We start from the raw sequence: 19,506 nt of genomic DNA, 5'->3' as shown, positions 1-19,506 counted from the left end.
GTGATATTGTTTTCTTCTACCTTTAAAACGAATATTTCCAGATTTTATTGTAAAAATACATTTCGTGAAGGCAACAAGTTTTTATTGCTTGACTTTGCTGGACCAGCTTTTGTTTTACACATCTGAATCGCAGTGATAAGACTGTGATTGAAACTATATAAAGTTTCGAAACTTACTTTAATTGCTTGTATATCTATATATTTATATAGGTATATTGACAAGTATAGTGCGCAAAATAAGAAATGGACCGCCTAGAATAACTTTTGAGCTAATGATCGGATCATTCCGTTCTAGGACTCGATCTTAATGGTTTAAGTGAATAACCACAAATTTGCTAATTAACTAGCACAGACGTTATTTTAAGTTACGAAATCAAACACTGAATAAGCATATTTTTTTTCGACGGATTCGGATTTCTGACCCCCCAAATATAGGGTGTAGACGCAATCTGGAAAATATGGTCCCCATAGTTTGGGCAGGAGAGCGGTTCAATGTTTTGAACCCTTAATGTTAATTTTATTTTTTACGTATTCCACCATGTCTCAAGAACTTATAAGTGAATTCAAAAACTTTTCCTCGCAATTTTAAAATTCGTTAATCCAAATATAATCCCATGCAAAAAATAGCCATAAATAAATATTTATTATTTTATTTAATATGAGTCAAAGAATTGTAAGGTATGCAATTTTTTACATCATTTTAAAGAATGTAATTTTGCATAGCAAAATACAAAATTTGATCGAAATTGGTAGAATTTTAACGAAGCCGTATTCTTAAAATTGGATTTCTCAGGAACTATTCAACCAATTTCTCTAAAATTTTCTATTTTGCCATTAAAATAACATTCTTCCAAATGATGTAAAAAATGCATATCTAACAATTCAACAATTTATTCGACTCTTATTGAATAAAATAATGAAAAATAATAATATTAACTAAATAGGACCATAACCCCTATTAACCCTTTTTTTTATTATTATTATTCTGCAAGCGCTGTTTCATACCTTCCGCCTTCAACAAGTGTTGCGCACGATTATGAGTGTGTATTATGGTTATTTGTTTTGTATTGTATCAATGTGTGTACAGATCAAATTTCACTAAAACCGGTCCAGTAGCTCTAGAGCTAATCGACCAGGTCTGCAAATTCTCTTATTTTCTTACATCAGTGTATCTTAAAGTATCTTCTTTTCTTATGTGAATTTAATCTTATTTAATTTTTAAAAAAAATATTTTTAAATATTTATAGGAGAATACAGCTGCCTTAAAGTGGACCTCTTATTTAAACGTGAATTCAGCTATTATCTAATCCAGATTTATATTCCATGCTGTATGCTCGTCATCGTCAGTTGGGTGTCTTTCTGGTTGGATCCTAATGCCATTCCAGCTCGAGTCTCCCTCGGCGTCACCACTCTCCTCACCATGGCGACTCAAATCTCGGGCATTAACGCTTCATTGCCACCAGTATCTTATACTAAAGTAAATAATTATTCTCTTGAAACCACTTAATATTTTATAACAGGCGACCTATTTTTTGGGTTTACGACTATCAATATTTGACTCCTTACTTTATAATTTTGAGTGTAGGGGGTCAGAGAACTGGCCTTGAGTCAGAAAGGTTCTGAGTTCGAATCTCGGGCAAGGCATGGATGTTCTTTCATTATCTGTACTATCTGTCCTTACTATGGGAGCAACGTTTGCCCACCAAATATGTTGCCCCTGAGAGAATGACCAGCAAATCTTCCCTTCAGTTGCCTGTATTGACGAAAAGTCATTCTCCAGGTGTGTTCCGGTACGCATAAGCAAACTGCAGAAGAACTGAATTTTGAACGATGTTTATTTTTGTTTATGTAAAAGGAATACCTTTGTTTCGAATACTGTACGTTACGTTATCTTAGAATAAAAATATTGTTTTCTTTGATATTTCCTATTATTATTAGTTGATAATCTTCAATAAGGTGGGCATAGGAAAAAACAACTTAATTATGAAACGATGTAAATCTTAATTAATAAAACGTAATTTTGAATCCGAATCAGAAGACAAGAAAACTTCTTGAACAAACAATGGGACAAACTAGCCTTCAGGCAGGTCCTTTTGATGAAACCAACTCACAATTTAATTACATTGAAAAGAAAACCGCGACAAACTCTCACAGTTAACCCAACGATTCTAACCCATGATTCGTCTACTATTAGGGATTTTTTTACGTCAGTACGAGGTTAGAACAGGATTTATATCAGCTAGTCATGACTCGTATTTGATTCACAGTCGAGTCGCCATGACTCAAACGCATACTATTTGTACTATACAATGTCTGGCTTCATAACTGCCCCACAAGTTATTGGTTATTATAGACATATTTTTACTTATTTACAAACTGATTCGCACACTTATTTGTTCATCAGTACATTGAATTCCTAATTTACCATTCCTTGATTCACTTACTTTAGTCCATTATTCATTTCCTTTTCAATCCACTTGTATTGGAATACAAGGGAATGAAATCGCAGAATCCACTGCAAAATCAACTCAAAACAACAGGCCTGTTTTTTGATCAGATGTAATTAAGACATTTACAGACAAGTTAACTTCGAACTGGCTGACACAATAATTACGTCAATTGGTTATAAATTACATGGAATCAAACCGTTAATTACCCCCATTTAAATCCCTAAATAACTAAAGAAGGATTGAAGTACTGATAAATAGTTTACGTATTGACCACACAAGATTAACGCATAGATACCTTTTGCTGAACGAACCAGCGCCTGTTTTCTACAGTTGCAATGAGCCTTTAACCCTAAAGTACATCTTAATGCACTGTTCTAATTTAAAAACTTAGAGACGTCATTATTTTAATTGCGTTTTTCCTCATTTATCGACTTTACTTGATGACACCCCACACCGATATCTTATTGACTTTCTTAAAAGCACTGGATATTTCTTCTTAATTCAAGTCATAGTTTTTTATCAACCATGTTCCGTGCAGAATAGCCTATCTTGGCACTTGCTCAAGAAAACAATAACTTACCAACTCAATCCACTAGCTACATATTCACTGATAAACTGTACAGTCACGCTATTTATAAATAAAACAAATTTGCTACGACTTTAAAGTGTGGTGTTGCACCATGTTTCCATTAAAGTTGAACAATGGTATTGTGCAATCTAGTTCAAGTGCTTGCATAACATAGCTCAAATTTAATCTCTCACAATATAGCTGTACCAAATTTGAACAATAATATTGCTCACCACGCTCCAAATCAATATAAATAAAATACTCAACATAAGTATAATCAATCAGCTCCAAAATTACTGAGAATACTGAGAAACCCAGCATGGTTCATAAAGAGATTAATCTTTATGAACTATGAAATCTTTATGAACGACGAACTTATTAAATAATCACCGACATTAATTTTTTTTTCTTTTAACTTGTGTGATAGGCCATCGACGTCTGGACAGGAGTGTGCCTGACTTTCGTCTTCGGGGCATTATTAGAATTTGCTCTGGTGAATTACGCTTCCAGGAATGAGGACCACAAAAAGCAAGCCAATCAGCGAAAGTGGGACCTGGAGCGTGCAGCGGCTCTCGAAGCAGAGAGACTTGAGGACGCCGCCACTGCTTTCGGAATCGTAAGTACATTGACAATTATCATATTCTACTAATTATATAACTTTCATATATATATTTGTGAAGAATTTAAATGGAATAAACTGTCACCTCATGGGGATGATATAATTATCGAGTCTGTCCATCTTCATCTATCAAGAGGTATCCTCACGATAGAATCAAGTTAACATGTCTTATATACTAGAGAATTGGTATTTAATATTTGAATTTTACCTGTGATAGAATCCGATGAACACTAGTTGATTATTGCTGTTTGTTCAGATTTTTCCCTCATTATATATTTTTGTTGGTATTTCTTTTCTTTTTTTGTTATTGGCCGGGAGAATCGTATTTACTTTCCGGGATTTTAGAGCGCTATTTTGTGACCAACTCGATTGTTCAATGTGGGCCATCCATCGGTATTAGCGAGTTTACATTACATCTGGAGATATGAGGAGATATAATTAACGACTAAGTTAGCCTTCATATATTAGAGGGTATTTTAAGATAGAATAAAGTTAACATGCTTTATATACTAGTTAATTTTAGAGAGCAACTCGACTGTTCAATGGGGACCATCCATTGGTATTAGCGAGTTTACATTACATCTGGAGATAAGAGGGGATATAATTAACGACTAAGTTAGCCTTCATATATTAAAGGGTATTTTAAGATAGAATAAAATTAACATGCTTTATATACTAATGAATTTTAGAGAGCAACTCGACTGTTCAATGGGGACCATCTATCGGTATTGCCGAGTTTACATTACATCTGGAGATATAAGGGGATATAATTAACGACTAAGTTAGCTTTCATATATTGAAAGATACTTCAAGAAAGAATAAAGTTAACATGTTTTATATACTAATAGATTTGTATTCAATATTTGAAGTGATAGTTAAGGCACTAAGAAATTACCTACATTAATTACCCACTGCAAGAACTAATCCTTATGTTGAAACTAAAGCTTATGTGTAAGCTTTGGTTTGGTTTATTATGCTATTTTTTAACTCTCCGCTAACTTAAATGAAAAAATACGTTCGTTTCGTTATAAAAAAACATAATCTATTGATAAGTTTCTCTTACGCGGCACCATATTGTGGTACATCCATCTATTGGCAACACTATAGTGTTATTATTCATGTTCTTAAGTTATCGAAAGTAATTATTCAAGTGGTGTTAAAAAATTAGTTATGCGTTGTGTATTTACTTAGAATAATTTTGTATTTTATAGAAATTAAAACTTTGTTACGAAGTAATTGTTTAGATTTCTTTTTTCCTCCTTTCTAAAATGGTTGCAGAAATTACTAACTTAAACGGTGCTACGGTGCCGTATACTGTCATACCGATTATTGAGGAAGCCTTTTTCAAATAATGACGCATTAATATATATTATACGATACTCTAGTTACGGATCAAGAGTAGTTCATCACATAATGGAGCATTAGTTTGAGTTTTTTGCTGAGTTGAAATAGCAATACCAAAAACATTTTTTTCTTACGTGTTTATCAAACATTCTGTGTAAATCACATATGTTCTATTTCAGACAATAAAATAAATTATTGTTGTTTTAGTTTTCAAAAACTATGAGGTATAATCAATAGTTTATACTTATATAATATATATATATAGTAAAAATATAGGTGTAATCAATCAAAATTACAATAGATTCAAACCGCTTGCGTAAATTTTACAATACAAATCACTTTCTTAGAAGCCAGAATAGAACCAAGTCACTGGCTTAGAAAATTCAAATGATTCAAACCACGTTTGCTTGGACAATAAGAAACCTCAATAAACTTCTTTAACGTAGAAATCAAAATAGAATCAAACCCAATTAGAATTCTTTGTCTAAATTTGTTTTTCCTGTATTATCCTTCTCTTTGCAATGTAGAAAATAATCCTGCTGTTTTCCCTGTTAAGGGCCCAGCCCCAACGCAGGTGAAGTCCTTATACAAGTCTAGCAGATACCAGTACAGACCAGCCTCTTTTCCAAGCCCCCCTGAGTTGGAGAACGAGGTACATAAAAATTTCAAATAGCAAAAATATTTTGTCTTTTTCATTCTCAAATTGTGTCATTATATCTACGTATTTTGGAAAACGAAAAAACCGAGAACTGTGAATATACGAAAACCTCGCAAACCCCATCGAGATCCTATATTCTTACTACGACTTTCTTATTTTCCATGACCCGTATTCGCTGATGGAATTATAAAGAATCAAAAAAATATTACTAGTCTAATTTTTCTATCAAAAAAATATATAAATTTAATTTAGAAGCTTACAAAAATGTGTCAAAGATCTCCGACACCCATGCGCTTTTTTTTTACATTGGTGAATTAATAATTACTAGGAGGCTTCGCTCCCTGCTCGCTGGCGCTCGCCAACCCCCGGAACTGCTTTCGCAGTTCATTTCGGATTGCTTCGCAATCCAATGCTCGCTTTGCTCGCGCATTGGATACGTTCTTAACGTCTAGCTTTTGTATACTTTTTTGAACACTGAAGTTCCGAAAACTTTTCACTGTAGAAAATTCTAAACCTGTGCATTTCAATATTAATTTGAAATTGCAAACAGTTCACATATTTTTCTTAATCACACTATTCTAAATTTCAGTTGTTGAGAAAAGTAACTGTTGTAAGTTTTGTTTTAAAGTCTTTCCCACCAGAGGGCTAAAACCATGTGTTGTAAAACAATATGAAATAGTACTGAACGCCGGATGTAAAGCATCGGCTTCGATGAAGATAATTTTGTGAGAATTTTTTTGATAATTCGGTGAGAATTCACCCGATTAGACATATGATGCTCACTACGTGCTCTTGCGCGCCGAAGCCTATCAATTAAAAATGAAAACTGTTGCCAACGCGAGAAAAGAAATATCATCGGTTTTATTGATACATACGTATTAGCGTTTTATATAATATAGATATTTCTCGTTCAGAATTGTGCATTATGATAAATCAATTAAATGTACCTACCTGCTATAGTTCGCTTCAACTTAAATTGGCATATTGAACGAACGGATTATTTATCTACAGGAAGCGTTTATATGATGAAAAAAATCAACTTCAACTTTCCACACTAAAGAGCTTATTTTTATCAGAAAAATTTATCTTCAAAAATTGTCTTTCTGGGAATAACTCCCTGGGAAAGGTGTTATATGGATCATCGTATATGCAGAGACAACTAACAGCATCACCTGGTAGTAAACTGCCGAGTTTAAATTCCTAACTCAAGAACAGTTTGAAATGAGGGACACAAATAATATGCAAGTCCTAGAACATCATGAATTACGCATAGATGCCTAGTAAACATTAATGATAAAGAAAAGAACACTTAAAACTCGCATTTGTTTTTTCAAGATTTCTTACAACTAACTTACGGTTCTAACAAGAAAATTAGACAACTAGTTATCTGCAACTAAATTAAGCTAATTAAACAACTAATAAAATAAAATTAATCAACTAATTAAACAACTAAAATAACTTGTTATGGCCTATTCATGGTGGGGTAATGGGAGCCTGCAAACTTTAGCTGGGCATAAGATCCAGAAAAAGAATCCCGACCACTGTTCCGTTTTTAAGAGCGAGCTTATCGCCATTGATGATGGACTTGCCTCAATCCGATTCCTCTTTAAATTCCGAAAGAGATTTGGATCCTTGCCGACAGTAGAAGCGATGTTCAGCGCTTGACTAGCTGGTACAGAGTGAGGAACAATACTAGCACGAACATCCTTTATAAACTTTCACACCTCCCCAAATATTGTCGAATTCACGTACAATGGATACCCTCACACGTAGATATATCAGGCAATGAAATGGCAAATAGTCTTGCCAAGGCAGGTGCAGCTGAGGCCACTGCGCCTCCAGTGTCTCTTACCTCCTCAGAGCTCTTCTCCATTGCCAAAGCTAAAAATAAATCAGCATGGCTCACTCCACCCAGTCGCAATTGGTACCAGGGTACCAGACCGGGTAGCTATTTGACAGCTGACAAAGACCGTCAGTGTCAAACCACCATCACACGTCTCCGCTGAAACAACTGATATCACTGTGGTACTCTGGAGGAGAAAAGTGTTTTGCCCTCTGTACCAAGTGCTCTTTGGCCCAGGCATCCCCTGAACATCTACTGGACTGCCTCGGTCTTTTAAAACAAGACCTTATAGAAAGACCCTTACTTCTTTTAGACTTTTTGAAGGTGAACAAACTCATGGACCTTGTCTAGCTAGGCTAGAAATGGGGATTTGAAAGAAAGAAGAAGAAGAAGACTTGTTATGGCTTGTTTTTGAGTTCTTTTCTAAGATAATTTTTTTCATGTTATGGTGTAGGAAATATAGAACAAACTATGTCTATTTGGGCGTTTTTTTTTTCTTCTTTTTTTTAATTATAATAATTACGGTGAGCATATTCTTACTAAATCAGTAACACTCTACAACCTTGCAATTTACTTTTTTTCCCTCATCTAATACTGTTTTCGAGAAAGGAGCACTAACTCCCCATTTTACCACCAGGTGGCACTGTAAAAAAACTTATTTTCTAGCCATTTCACGATATCCAAACACCACTTTTACGACCCCAGATAAAGTAATTTAAAAAGTTAAGAAAGTAAGTGGGTTTCTTGATAATGCTGCCATTTTAAGTTGCCGCGAAGTATAGTTTATCATTGAACAGTTGTATTTCTAAAAAAAATCAGTTTATAATTCAATTTGACCCATTAAAATGTATGCTACTAAATTTCAGAAGCCTCTGGTACAGCCGGGAGACCTAAACTCCATGACAACCAAGTTTCACGATTGTGAAGTACACATGCCTGAAAAGCAGCACGGAGTCTTCTTGTGTGGAACATGGTGGTTTAGTAGGTTCCCGACTCGCTCCAAGAGGATAGATGTCTTCTCCAGAATACTATTTCCCTTAGCCTTTGCTTTGTTCAATTTATTCTATTGGACCACCTATCTACTGAGGGACGACAAGGACGATTACTGAACAATTTAAGTTTTGCCAAATCACGCCAAAATAATATGCAGGGAGATAAGAAAAGCTTGCCAAGATGAAGGGCAATGATACTAACAGATATCATTGTCACATACGATTGAAGAGCAGCTGCGGTCGTTGATGGTATCATAATACCAATATTTCACTTTTACGAACAAGATATGATGATGTCGAATTACCAATAGCGATTCTTAAATGTGTAAAATATCAGAAATTATCTGTATTATTAATATTTAACTGGTGGTGCAAGTTTAACATGGAGTCTAAACCATTGATAATCTGTCGTTATATTTATATTTAAAATGAGAAAAAATAAGTTCTGATGTGAAATCAATAAAACAGAATCAAAAAATTAGGTATAAAATCTAAGTTACTACTTCTATCAAGCAACTGATCAGTGATTGTGAAAGTTCATTTCCGTTTTCAAACCAAATTCAATATAACACATAAACACAGTACATTTTCGTAAAAATGATTGATTATTAATAATATTATCTGCAACTTTTTCTTTTAGATCTACCAGTATATTATAAGTCTTTTATTTTCTTAATCCACACTTTTTATGCTTAAAAATGTTAAGTGATTATTAATATTAAAAAGAAAATTACACAGCGTGCAAAAGTCTTTGGCCAAACTCAATATTCCAGATTTTTGATTCAAAATGTAGTTAAAATAATTCCATTTCTATACTTATTTAGCTTGCTTATCAACAAGAAAGCTAAATCAGTGCTTTGAAAATTTCGTTAAATCAAATACAACTTTCATATCTATCAGGTATTAAATGTTTTCGAGTTTGACGGTTGACATCAAAGTATTGAATGAATTTCATTGTTTAAGGCAATAATATTTAGATAAAATGTAATTTTGACAAGTAGGTTGCGCATAATTATCGTAATTTTAGAGTTAATTAGAGTCCTTGTTAATTATTATAATAATTTTATATGTATATACTTTATATGTAATTTTATATGTATATACAATTAATTTAATATTGGCATTTTTTTGTAGAGTTTGATCTTAAATGACTCGAAATATAAAAAAAGGAATATTTAGAGATTCAGAGATTCAAATTTTGTCGAAAGAAGGTTACATTTACAATTAAATAGTAAGAAGATTAACAAGTCCGAAATGAAGTGTAATATATATGTTGGCTCGATTAAGAACAATAGAAGCGAACTCTACAAAAAAAATGCAAATGACAGCTAAAATGCGATCCACGGTTGACTAAAAACTTTTGCTCGCAATTGTATGTTCGTTAACATAATTTATTTAAGGAAAAGTGTATAAAAAGGAAAAAAAATACTGCAAAAAAGAAAATAATAAATTGTAAACTAATTCATTTAACACTACTCAATTAACAATACAGGATGAAATAGAATTGCCCGAACAACTTTCAATATGCAGCGGTAAAAAGAATTGTCTGACAAATAATGAATAAGATCTCACGAATATAAGACTTAAAGAATATAAGACTTGAAGAATATAATACTTAAAGAATATAATACTTAAAGAACACAATACTTAAAGAATATAATATAATACTTAAAGAATATAAGACTTCAAAGAAAAATGCATTCGGATTTTGTTTCGAAAAACACGTGGGTTTTTTTTCCACGTGTTACTTAAAATTAATCTTATGAGTCTTACGCGTTTCTTTGGGTATTTTCCTGTATTACGACATTTTTAAAACGTTAATTCATTATTTATAGTATAAATTTCGTATCTATTGCATTTTTTTTTGTTATCTGCATTTGTTATCTCTTCAAATTTTTCATGTGTTGCTACTTTTTTGTTGAAAAAATTAATCTTCTAGTGTAACTGCAACATATACAATATCTGGGAGGAACATAGCTTTTCCTGTTTATATCAGGTTAACATAACGGCAAAATAATAACGATAGCTCTCTCTCTCTTCTGCAGTATTTTTTAACTTTTAAGCTCACTACTATCAATTAACATTAAAAGAATTTCGCAACAGTTCACAATTAAATTTCTACAATATTCATAACTTAGCCACGTGACCCCATGATACATGAATCACATGATTTGTTAGTTTTTGCAGCACAAACACCTTATATTCAATAAACTCACTCTGGTTTACTAGCAACCAGACCTTACTATTTTTTTATAAAAGAAATACTCGTTTTATTTTAATAGGTTAAATTTTTACTGACTTATATTTACTTTTACATTAAATTATTGCTTAGAAGATTAAATTACACCAGTTCATTTGTCACTATAATAAATTATCCATGTTAAGTACCTATAAAATTGCGAAACCTCTACTCAGTAAGATTGAATTGCACCAGTTCATTTGCCACTATAATAAATTATCCATGTTAAGTACCTATTAAAATTACAGAACCTCTACTCAGTAAGATTAAATTACATCCGTTCATTTGTCACTATAATAAATTATCCATGTTAAGTACCTATTAAAATTATCGAACTTCTACTCAGTAAGATTAAATTACACTCGTTCATTTGTCACTATAATAAATTATCCATGTTAAGTACCTATTAAAATTATAGAACCTCTACCCAGTATTAACATTGGTAATTTTAACTGCCATTAATTAAATATTTTCTAGTTCTATCATGGCTCTATGCGACATTACTAAAAGGTAGAGATACATCAGTAGAGACACTTTTATGTAGCTTTTGATTACTGAATTATAATCGAATTCTAAAAAATTAGTGAGGAGGATTTTAGCCAAATATTCTTTCGGCTCGGTACTAAAATAACACCTACTTTTGACTGATCCTAGGTTCTTAAAGCGAAAGCATAATGTGATATGATTAAATTTTGGGAAATATAAAATATATATGTGTATATATATATATATATTTTATGTCTTAACTAAAAGATAAATATTCTACTGAAGAGCCTACTTTTCTTCCAAATAGCTGCCAAAGTGTATTAAAATAGCCTTAAAGAAGACAAGCTTTTCTTAACTCCTTGCAAACTACGCAGATACTACGATAAGTGTAAAAGAAAACTAAAACAATGGAATCAAAGCGAGAATGTAATGCCGATCTTGCCCGATTCCAACTTTTATGATAACATGAATGTTACATTTTAATTTCCTAAGTGTATGTTTGGGTTTTTCCTCAGATCAGCAGCGTTCTGAAATTTGCAGCCAAACATGAGATTAAGCGAGTAACTTGCAAAGTTTTTCATGAATTGATGCTTACGCTGCTGCAGGAAAAGATATATTTATATATAAATATATACATACAAATATATATATATTTGTCTTGTGAGAAATGAGTTTTTGTATAAAATGTATGTTTGTCCTTCGCTAGTTGTGATCAACTTTGATGGAATTGTAAAAAAAAAAATTAAATATGTATGTAGTATGTAGATACTGGGCTCAATAGGGATTCGGATTGATTTTTAATGGCGCCAAGAGGAAAAATTCTTATCTAATTATTCAAACAATTTAAAATTTTTCTGTAATAAAATGATAAGGAAAAATTTTCCTTGTACAAAACAATTAAAAGTGGGAAAAAGACCCCACATGAATTAAATCAAAAAAAATTTACATTGAAAAAAAAAAATTTTAATTTGAGATTTTCGTTTTGTTTGAATGATTGGGAAAAACAGTTTCCTTAAACGCAACTTTAAACGAAATAATAATAATTTTAGAAACATTTACTAATGACTATTTGGAACTTTTTGATTAGAATTAGAAATTAATAACTTTTTAATTATCATTAAAAATATAAAATTTTTTGATTAACATCGCAGATATAGAGCTTTTTTATTAGCATTAAAAATTCACATCTAGCAAATTAGCATTAAAGCTACAAAACTTACTATTTAACATTAAAAAATTTAAAATAGTGCAATAAAATCATAATACTCGTTAGTCATAATGGATTTTACTGAAGATTAGATAGATTATTTTCTATATTTTTAACAATAAATATCATTAAATACGATCTGCAATTTTCTTTCAAAAAATATTTTTCATTAGAAATATAAATTCCACCATTTAATTCTGAAAAAATATAAATACGTACATTATTGATTATTAAAATTAATATATCATTAATATTAATTATTATTATATATTATTAATGTAAATGTATTATTAAAATTAATGAGTTAATTCTATTACGTATATTATAAGCAAACAAAATAAACCTTTACTCATCGAAATTCCTTTTTATGCGGATACTTTTCTTTTTGCAACTTTAGTTTGTAGAATTATAAATGTAATGTGTTATAATATATAAATATAGCTAAAGAATAATATGATTTAAAAACTAATATTATTACACTTCTAAAAATATCATTTTATTCACTTAACTTTTCCATAATTTTAACTGAATTTACAAATGTTAAGTATTTTTCGCGTTTAAATCATAGCGAAATCTCTGAAATCTGCACACTTGATCTGATTCTGTTCGTTACAAAAAATATTCATTAATAAAATGTAACTCTTAGCACGGAGAGAAAACATCTAGTTAAATTACCGTACTGTAGGGCGGTAACATTTCTGTTTATGCGTCGTAAAATTTACTTACTTCTTAAATGCATAAAAAAAAATTAAATCACGTGATGCCTGATAGAAACTTCATATTCGCAATCCTTGAGTTTATATAGTTTTGTTATCTGATAAGCTATCAGGTGCTGTTAGGCTTATGTGTCATAAATTTTACTTACTTCTTCAATTCATAAAATCTCATTTGCTTTTAAAAATTAAAGAAAGCTGTGCTGGAACTAATAAAAAGTATAACATTTATTTTAAGAGCAAGAAATTAATAATTTTTAATATCGATAAAATGAATAATATAAGTTGTAACTCATCGAATCATGTCATTTCTTTTAAACGAATTAATTGTCAATTTGAAACGTTCATTGCACTACAATGAATTCAATTCGCTAAAAACTAGTTCAAGCTAATTTCTTTTCTTTTAATGTAATCGATTATTGGAAATCTGTATTATTTTCAATTTATATTTATAATAATCAATTAAAAAACGTGAGCCCAAACAACAACTACCATTTTCTTAAAGTAAACGTGTTGTGCAAGGAATGGAGCGAAGGAACATTTTGTTTTATTAAAAATTGTATTACAAATACTACATGATCAATTGTATATTGCTTAAAAATGTAAACATTGTTGTTTAATCGTTTAAAGATATATTTTGAACGATGTGTGGAGGTGTACTCAAACGGCTAGCAACAACATAAAGTGGTGGAGAAATCCCTATATTGTTCATCTTTCAGTGTTCATCAACTTGTTAAGAAATATTTCATATCATACTCGCTACTGGTGTTAAAATTTTATATTTTCTTAAACCAATTTAAGTTAAAAACATTCATAAACTATGAACATGTTATTCTAAAGAGCACATGGAATCGTTTAAAAAGTTTCATTTATCGAACTTTCTTCTCTGGTATCTTCTGAATAGAGTCTAAACAATTTCGTTGTGATAACCAAACTTAGAAGAGGTTGGTTAAAATTCAATTCCCCAATATAATTTCTCTGATAAATTATTAAATTATTTTGACGATAAAATGGTTAATAATGTTAACAGTAAAACGGATAATGGTAAAAAGTACCAGATCTCAGTACTTTTACCGTTAAATCTATTTTTCCCATAACAGTTTAAGAAACAAAAAAATCTGATACACCGTGATTTTTATATACAATAATATTTACTGTAAAATCACTGAAACATTGTAATTAAATAAAGATTACTGTAAAAGTTACTGTATTGCATTTTAATGGTAAAATCAATTTTACAGATACTGCATTCAGGGTGCTAGTACTTTTTACCTTAATTCAATCTGGATTTTTTTACTGTATACTTTTTTGCATATAGATTACTAACTGACCGATAAATTTTAAAATCTGTACTTGCGTGCGCATTTCATAACTATGGCATATCATCTAAGTATTGGGTACATGGTTCAAAGTACACAATATGCCTTACCAGTGAGGAAGCCTTGGAAAACGCTTATAAAATATTCCAAAATGCTGAAAAATGTACTATCTTTCCTTGATTTTAAAATTTTTAAATAACACTTCTGCTGACAATGTCTTAACTCTCGGAACTTAAAAGAGAAGTCAGTACTGCCCTTGAGTTCTCGATTCCTGCATAAGACCTCTGGCTCAGTTCAAAATAAGAGAGCATGATCTTGATCCGACGGGTTCCCGTGCCACAGGTCCTGGGTTCGATCCTCGGGCCGAGCAAGGTTGACTCAGTCTTTCATTCCTTCAGTAGGTCGATAAATGAGTACCAAGCATGCTTGGGAGCTAAACACTGGGGGTTTCGCGTACGGCTGACCACCTAACCGGAACATCTGCTCCTGCACGCCAGAGCCCAAGGTCAAGAAAACTGAGATGGGCAGCTTACCCTCTATGGGCTGTTGCGCCACTGAGTTTGCTTTAGTTTTAGAGCATGATCTTGATCCTGAATTCAGCTATATTATGAGTGTCTACATGCACCAATATTCAGTAAAAATTCTGTTGTTAGAAAGCAGTGGAAATTTGGAAAGGCAGTTCCTTATTTTAAGTATAGACAAAATTCAGCATTTATAGTTGCTAAGCTTTCTTTAATCTTGGAAAAAGAAGCACATAGAACCATGCTAAAATGTTCGAATTATTGATATCCATAAATGAAAGAACTCATACTGGAGAATTTCGCAGAATTCAAAGGAACTAATGAGCAAACAAAATTTTTATTTTGTACATATGTGGTCAAGTGTAATTTTTCTTTATTTCTTTGTCTTAGCAACATATAAAACCATTTTCGTGAGAAATGTATCAATGGTTAATATTGCGATATAATGAAAAAAATTTATTAGTCTACATATAGAAAAATTCTGTTAACAATGTTTTCGAAGGTATCTTAAGAAAACGAAGATTAAATAACGGTAAAACTATTTTGTATTTCCGGATTGATATAAACTGAAATTCCAAGTAAAGTTATGAAGCAATTATACTTACGGATCGTACCAATCTAAGTTACAGCTCTATCATGTCAGCTAGTTATTTCATTTTTTTCTCGAAATTCGAAACAAGTTCAAGACAAACAATATCCTTGTGCGTTTATAGATATGACGCAGGAAAAATTCCTTTTTTTTCGAAAATATTTTCTTTCGGCTTCAAAGTTTTTTTGTTTTTTTAAGCAATTTTCCCTTTATAAGAATGTCATATATTTTTTATTCTTGTGCTCTCTAGAATTAAAAGTCAATTGACTTTTCTTAATTTGTCATGGTTTTATGAATAAGATTCATTTCAACTTTACAAAAAGTGCTTTTCTTAATATAAAGTGAACAAAATTCGCTTATGTACATATGAATAACAAACCTATATCCGAGCTTGTATTTTATACTGTAGTGTGCGTAAAAATATGCTGATGCTGTAGATTTCAGATACAGAAAATGAAATAACATCTGTGAAAGTTGAATGTAGAAATTAAAATTCATCCCAACTATGTTTTGTTTTTTACACAGACATTCATTAAAATATTCTCAATTTTTTTTTAATTTTGCCCGAGCGAGAATGTTTATTCTGTTTATGAAAGAATTTTTATTCTGTTTATGAAAGTGAATCATAAATTTGTTACACTATATTTGAATGATAATTCTATGTTTATTATAAGAAACTATAGAATGTTTACTATGGAAATAATGTTTTCCCTCTCTAGAGTAACTCTGATATTTTCTAAATATGGCAACTAATATTTTATGATTATCTGATCTTCTATAAAAGACTTTATTTGAGACACACGTAAAATATTTATAGAAACCATAATATATAGAAAAAATTATTTACTTATTTTTAAATGACAGCGATTAAAATAATATTTTTGTTATCAATTTAAAATTACTCCATTAATTTTGTTTAATTTTATGGAATTTTATTAATTGTGGCTACAGTTATTGTATGAAAACAAAAGATGAAAAAAACAGTTTTTTTCTAAAAATGTTTATATCTCCATAAATATTTAAGCTAAAATTAAAAAATATTTATACATATAATAACCTAAGTAATCAATACGAGCTACAAGCTCATTGTAATATTTTCTGTCAGAGAATGTTCAAAATCACTCTTTTTTTATCTGTAATTTAATGCAGGTCCTCCAAGATTTTGAAAGTTTTGAAATTGATTGATAAGTATCAGAAATCGCATGTTGTGAACACCTTTTAAAGTTATTGAATAATTTTTTTAAGTATTTCTTGAAAAATATTTCAAGAAAACAGAAAGTGTCTCTTCCGTTATTGTCCGTGTAAATAAAGTCTCTAAAAATTAAGTCTATAAATAAAGTCTATAAATAAAGTAAAGAAAGTCTAATAAGTTATAGCTGCATCAATCACTTGAATTAGTTATAGTACAAACTTTTACTTTTGATATCCTTTTGCATATGAAGCATACATTGTAAAAAGAAAACTGTAGTATTAATAGAAAATCTCACGAAACTTTCCTAAAACTTATCTTAAAACTTAATTCCTAAAACTTATCTTATAATTCCTAAGACTTATCTTAAATACTACGTAATGCAGTAGGGTTATAACGTTACTGCTTTTAACTTAATAAACATGTCACCTGTTCTTTTGTTGTTTGATGTCGAAAAGTTACAAGTAAATTATATGGAATACAAGATTCCATAAAATTTACAGATTTAGAATAAAAAATACTTATCCAATATACTAATCTTGAGATTTTTTTATAATAATAAAATCTAGAGATTTTTTTAGTAACGTTGCTGCATTAAACTTAGTAAACATATTAACTTTACTAAGTATAATACAGTAACGTCACTAGAAAAGTTAATGGAATCCAGTTTTCTAGACATTTTCTTAGAAACGTTACTACATTAAACTTAGTAAAAATAGAAACTTTACTAAGTTTAGAACAGAAATGTTACTAGAAAAGTTTATGATATCCAAGTTTCTTAAAGATTTCTGTATCTTTACTGCATTAAACTTAGTAATAATACTAACTTTTCTAAGTTCAATACAGTAACGTTATTAAAAAAGTTTCTGGAATCTCAGTTTCCAAGAGATTTTCTAGTAATAGTACAGTTTTTTTACAGTATAGTTCATATCAATCTTTATTAGCTATTTTAACTAAATTCAGCACTTTTAAACTTTTTACAGTTTTGAAATATGCAAAATTCAAGTATTCTTTTTTTCAAATGTTTTATTTAAACATGAATACGCTGTTTGCTTTTATTTTAACTTAAGCTAACAACATTCTGAAACTGTAAACACATGTGAATTTCTTTTAAGATAAAATTATGAGTCACTCCCACCAACTTTAATGCAACAACTCCCACCAAACTTCAAAGACTATTCAACTTTTGCAGACGTTGTTTCTCACCACACGAGAAATTCTACAATAGCTCCACTGAAATAGAAGTTTTATTGTGATTTTTTTGTTTGTTTGTTTGTTTTTTTCTTTCTACAAGAAATTACTTTCTACGCAGCTTTGTTAATTATGGAAACGCACGCCATTTCGACGAAATGGTTGCTCATCCAGAGAAAAGCATGTTGTGTACCATCCGACTTAGCACGAGGTCGGTTGAGAAAAAAAATAAAGTTATATTTCTTTAATACAAGGTACTTGCATTTAAAAAAAATTGCACTCCTATGTAAACCAGGAACAGTGCAACGAGTATCATTGTACTTGTATAAAAAAAAATAAAGTGATTGTAGTTGAATAAGCGTTTTTACTAATTCTTTACATCTTACACAATGGGATACCTGCAAGTGCCGTAGTGCGAGTATCTCGATCCTGATTGGTTGTTGAAACGAGACATTTGTTTACGTTAGCAATTGTTCTTTCGAGTAATCCAAGCCCGTCAAGTATCAATTCTCCTGTGACACATTCTATGCTCTTTCACTTAGATTTCAATTCTTTCACTATATATTTACACAAAGACGGTATCGAAGCTATGTAGAACATAAACAAACTAATTATACATCGAAGTTGCCAAGTACACAACACAAAAATATATCACGATTACAATAAAATGAACAAACATATGATAAATCGATAAATCTAAGTTTAGTAAGAAAAGTAGACGAGAAAAAAATTATATTTCAACAAATTCTACGTGCAATACGGTGCTGTATTTAATTAACTTCAAGTTAATTAGCGTTCTAACTTATGTGACGAAACTTAGCTCAACTTTAACACCCTATTTTGCAGATAAACAATCAGCTGGCGCTGACCTTATAGGTCAAATGTGTGGATATCGTTGATCTTCTTTTTGAAATTCAAGTACTACTTAAAAATTGCTTTTTGAAACTCCAGCTTATTTGTTTTGGATAGATTTTTGATAAACTACCTAATAACGGATTTCCACCTATGATCAGTGGCATTGTTTCACCAGCCCTCTTTCATTTTTAAAATTTTGATTTAAAAAGTCACGGGGAAATTTAGCAGCTCCAAATTTAGTTCCAAAAACGATATAAAGCAATTGAATTTGAAATAAAAATTATTTCAACCGTACCTGGAAGACAATAGTTTCAGCTTCTTATAAACCTGTTAAAAAGCCTTACATTTTTAATCAAACATGAAAGAATTTGAACAAAAGAATTTAAATTTTTTGTGAAAAACTTATTCAGTAGAAATTTTCACTCGACAAAAAAAAATTCTAATCGAATTTCGAGAAACTATTCTTTAAATGACAGAATAATATTTGCTGCATATAAATGTCATGTAAATTTGGATATTTCGTTAGAAGTTACGTAACTTTATTCATTGTTAATAATTTTTCAGCCAATATTTCATGTTTCTCTGCTATCACAAACATAATATAAAGTTAATGGAGAAGTATAAAAGTTTTTTATTGGTATGACATGTTCACGGAAAAAAAATTTGGCAAAATAACCGTGATGTATGGTAATGACATTTCTGGTAAAACATATATATATATATA

At 30.6% G+C, this 19,506-nt stretch overlaps 1 protein-coding gene across 1 annotated transcript in view; it reads left to right on the top strand.

Annotated features, from left to right (window-relative positions):
• The window catches only part of LOC107449790 (glutamate-gated chloride channel-like), a 429,932-nt gene extending 411,647 nt beyond the window's left edge, over positions 1 to 18,285 (top strand). The window contains exons 11-14 of the mRNA XM_043042909.2: positions 1,247 to 1,476; positions 3,445 to 3,633; positions 5,537 to 5,632; positions 8,348 to 18,285. Coding sequence (XP_042898843.1) covers positions 1,247 to 1,476; positions 3,445 to 3,633; positions 5,537 to 5,632; positions 8,348 to 8,590 — 758 coding nt within the window. The 3' untranslated portion in view covers positions 8,591 to 18,285. The remainder of the gene's footprint in view (positions 1 to 1,246; positions 1,477 to 3,444; positions 3,634 to 5,536; positions 5,633 to 8,347) is intronic.
• The last annotated feature ends 1,221 nt before the right edge of the window (positions 18,286 to 19,506 follow it).

This window comes from Parasteatoda tepidariorum, chromosome 9 (genome assembly GCF_043381705.1).
Source record: "Parasteatoda tepidariorum isolate YZ-2023 chromosome 9, CAS_Ptep_4.0, whole genome shotgun sequence".
NCBI lineage: Eukaryota > Metazoa > Arthropoda > Arachnida > Araneae > Theridiidae > Parasteatoda > Parasteatoda tepidariorum.
This window is presented reverse-complemented; position numbering and strand designations above follow the sequence as displayed.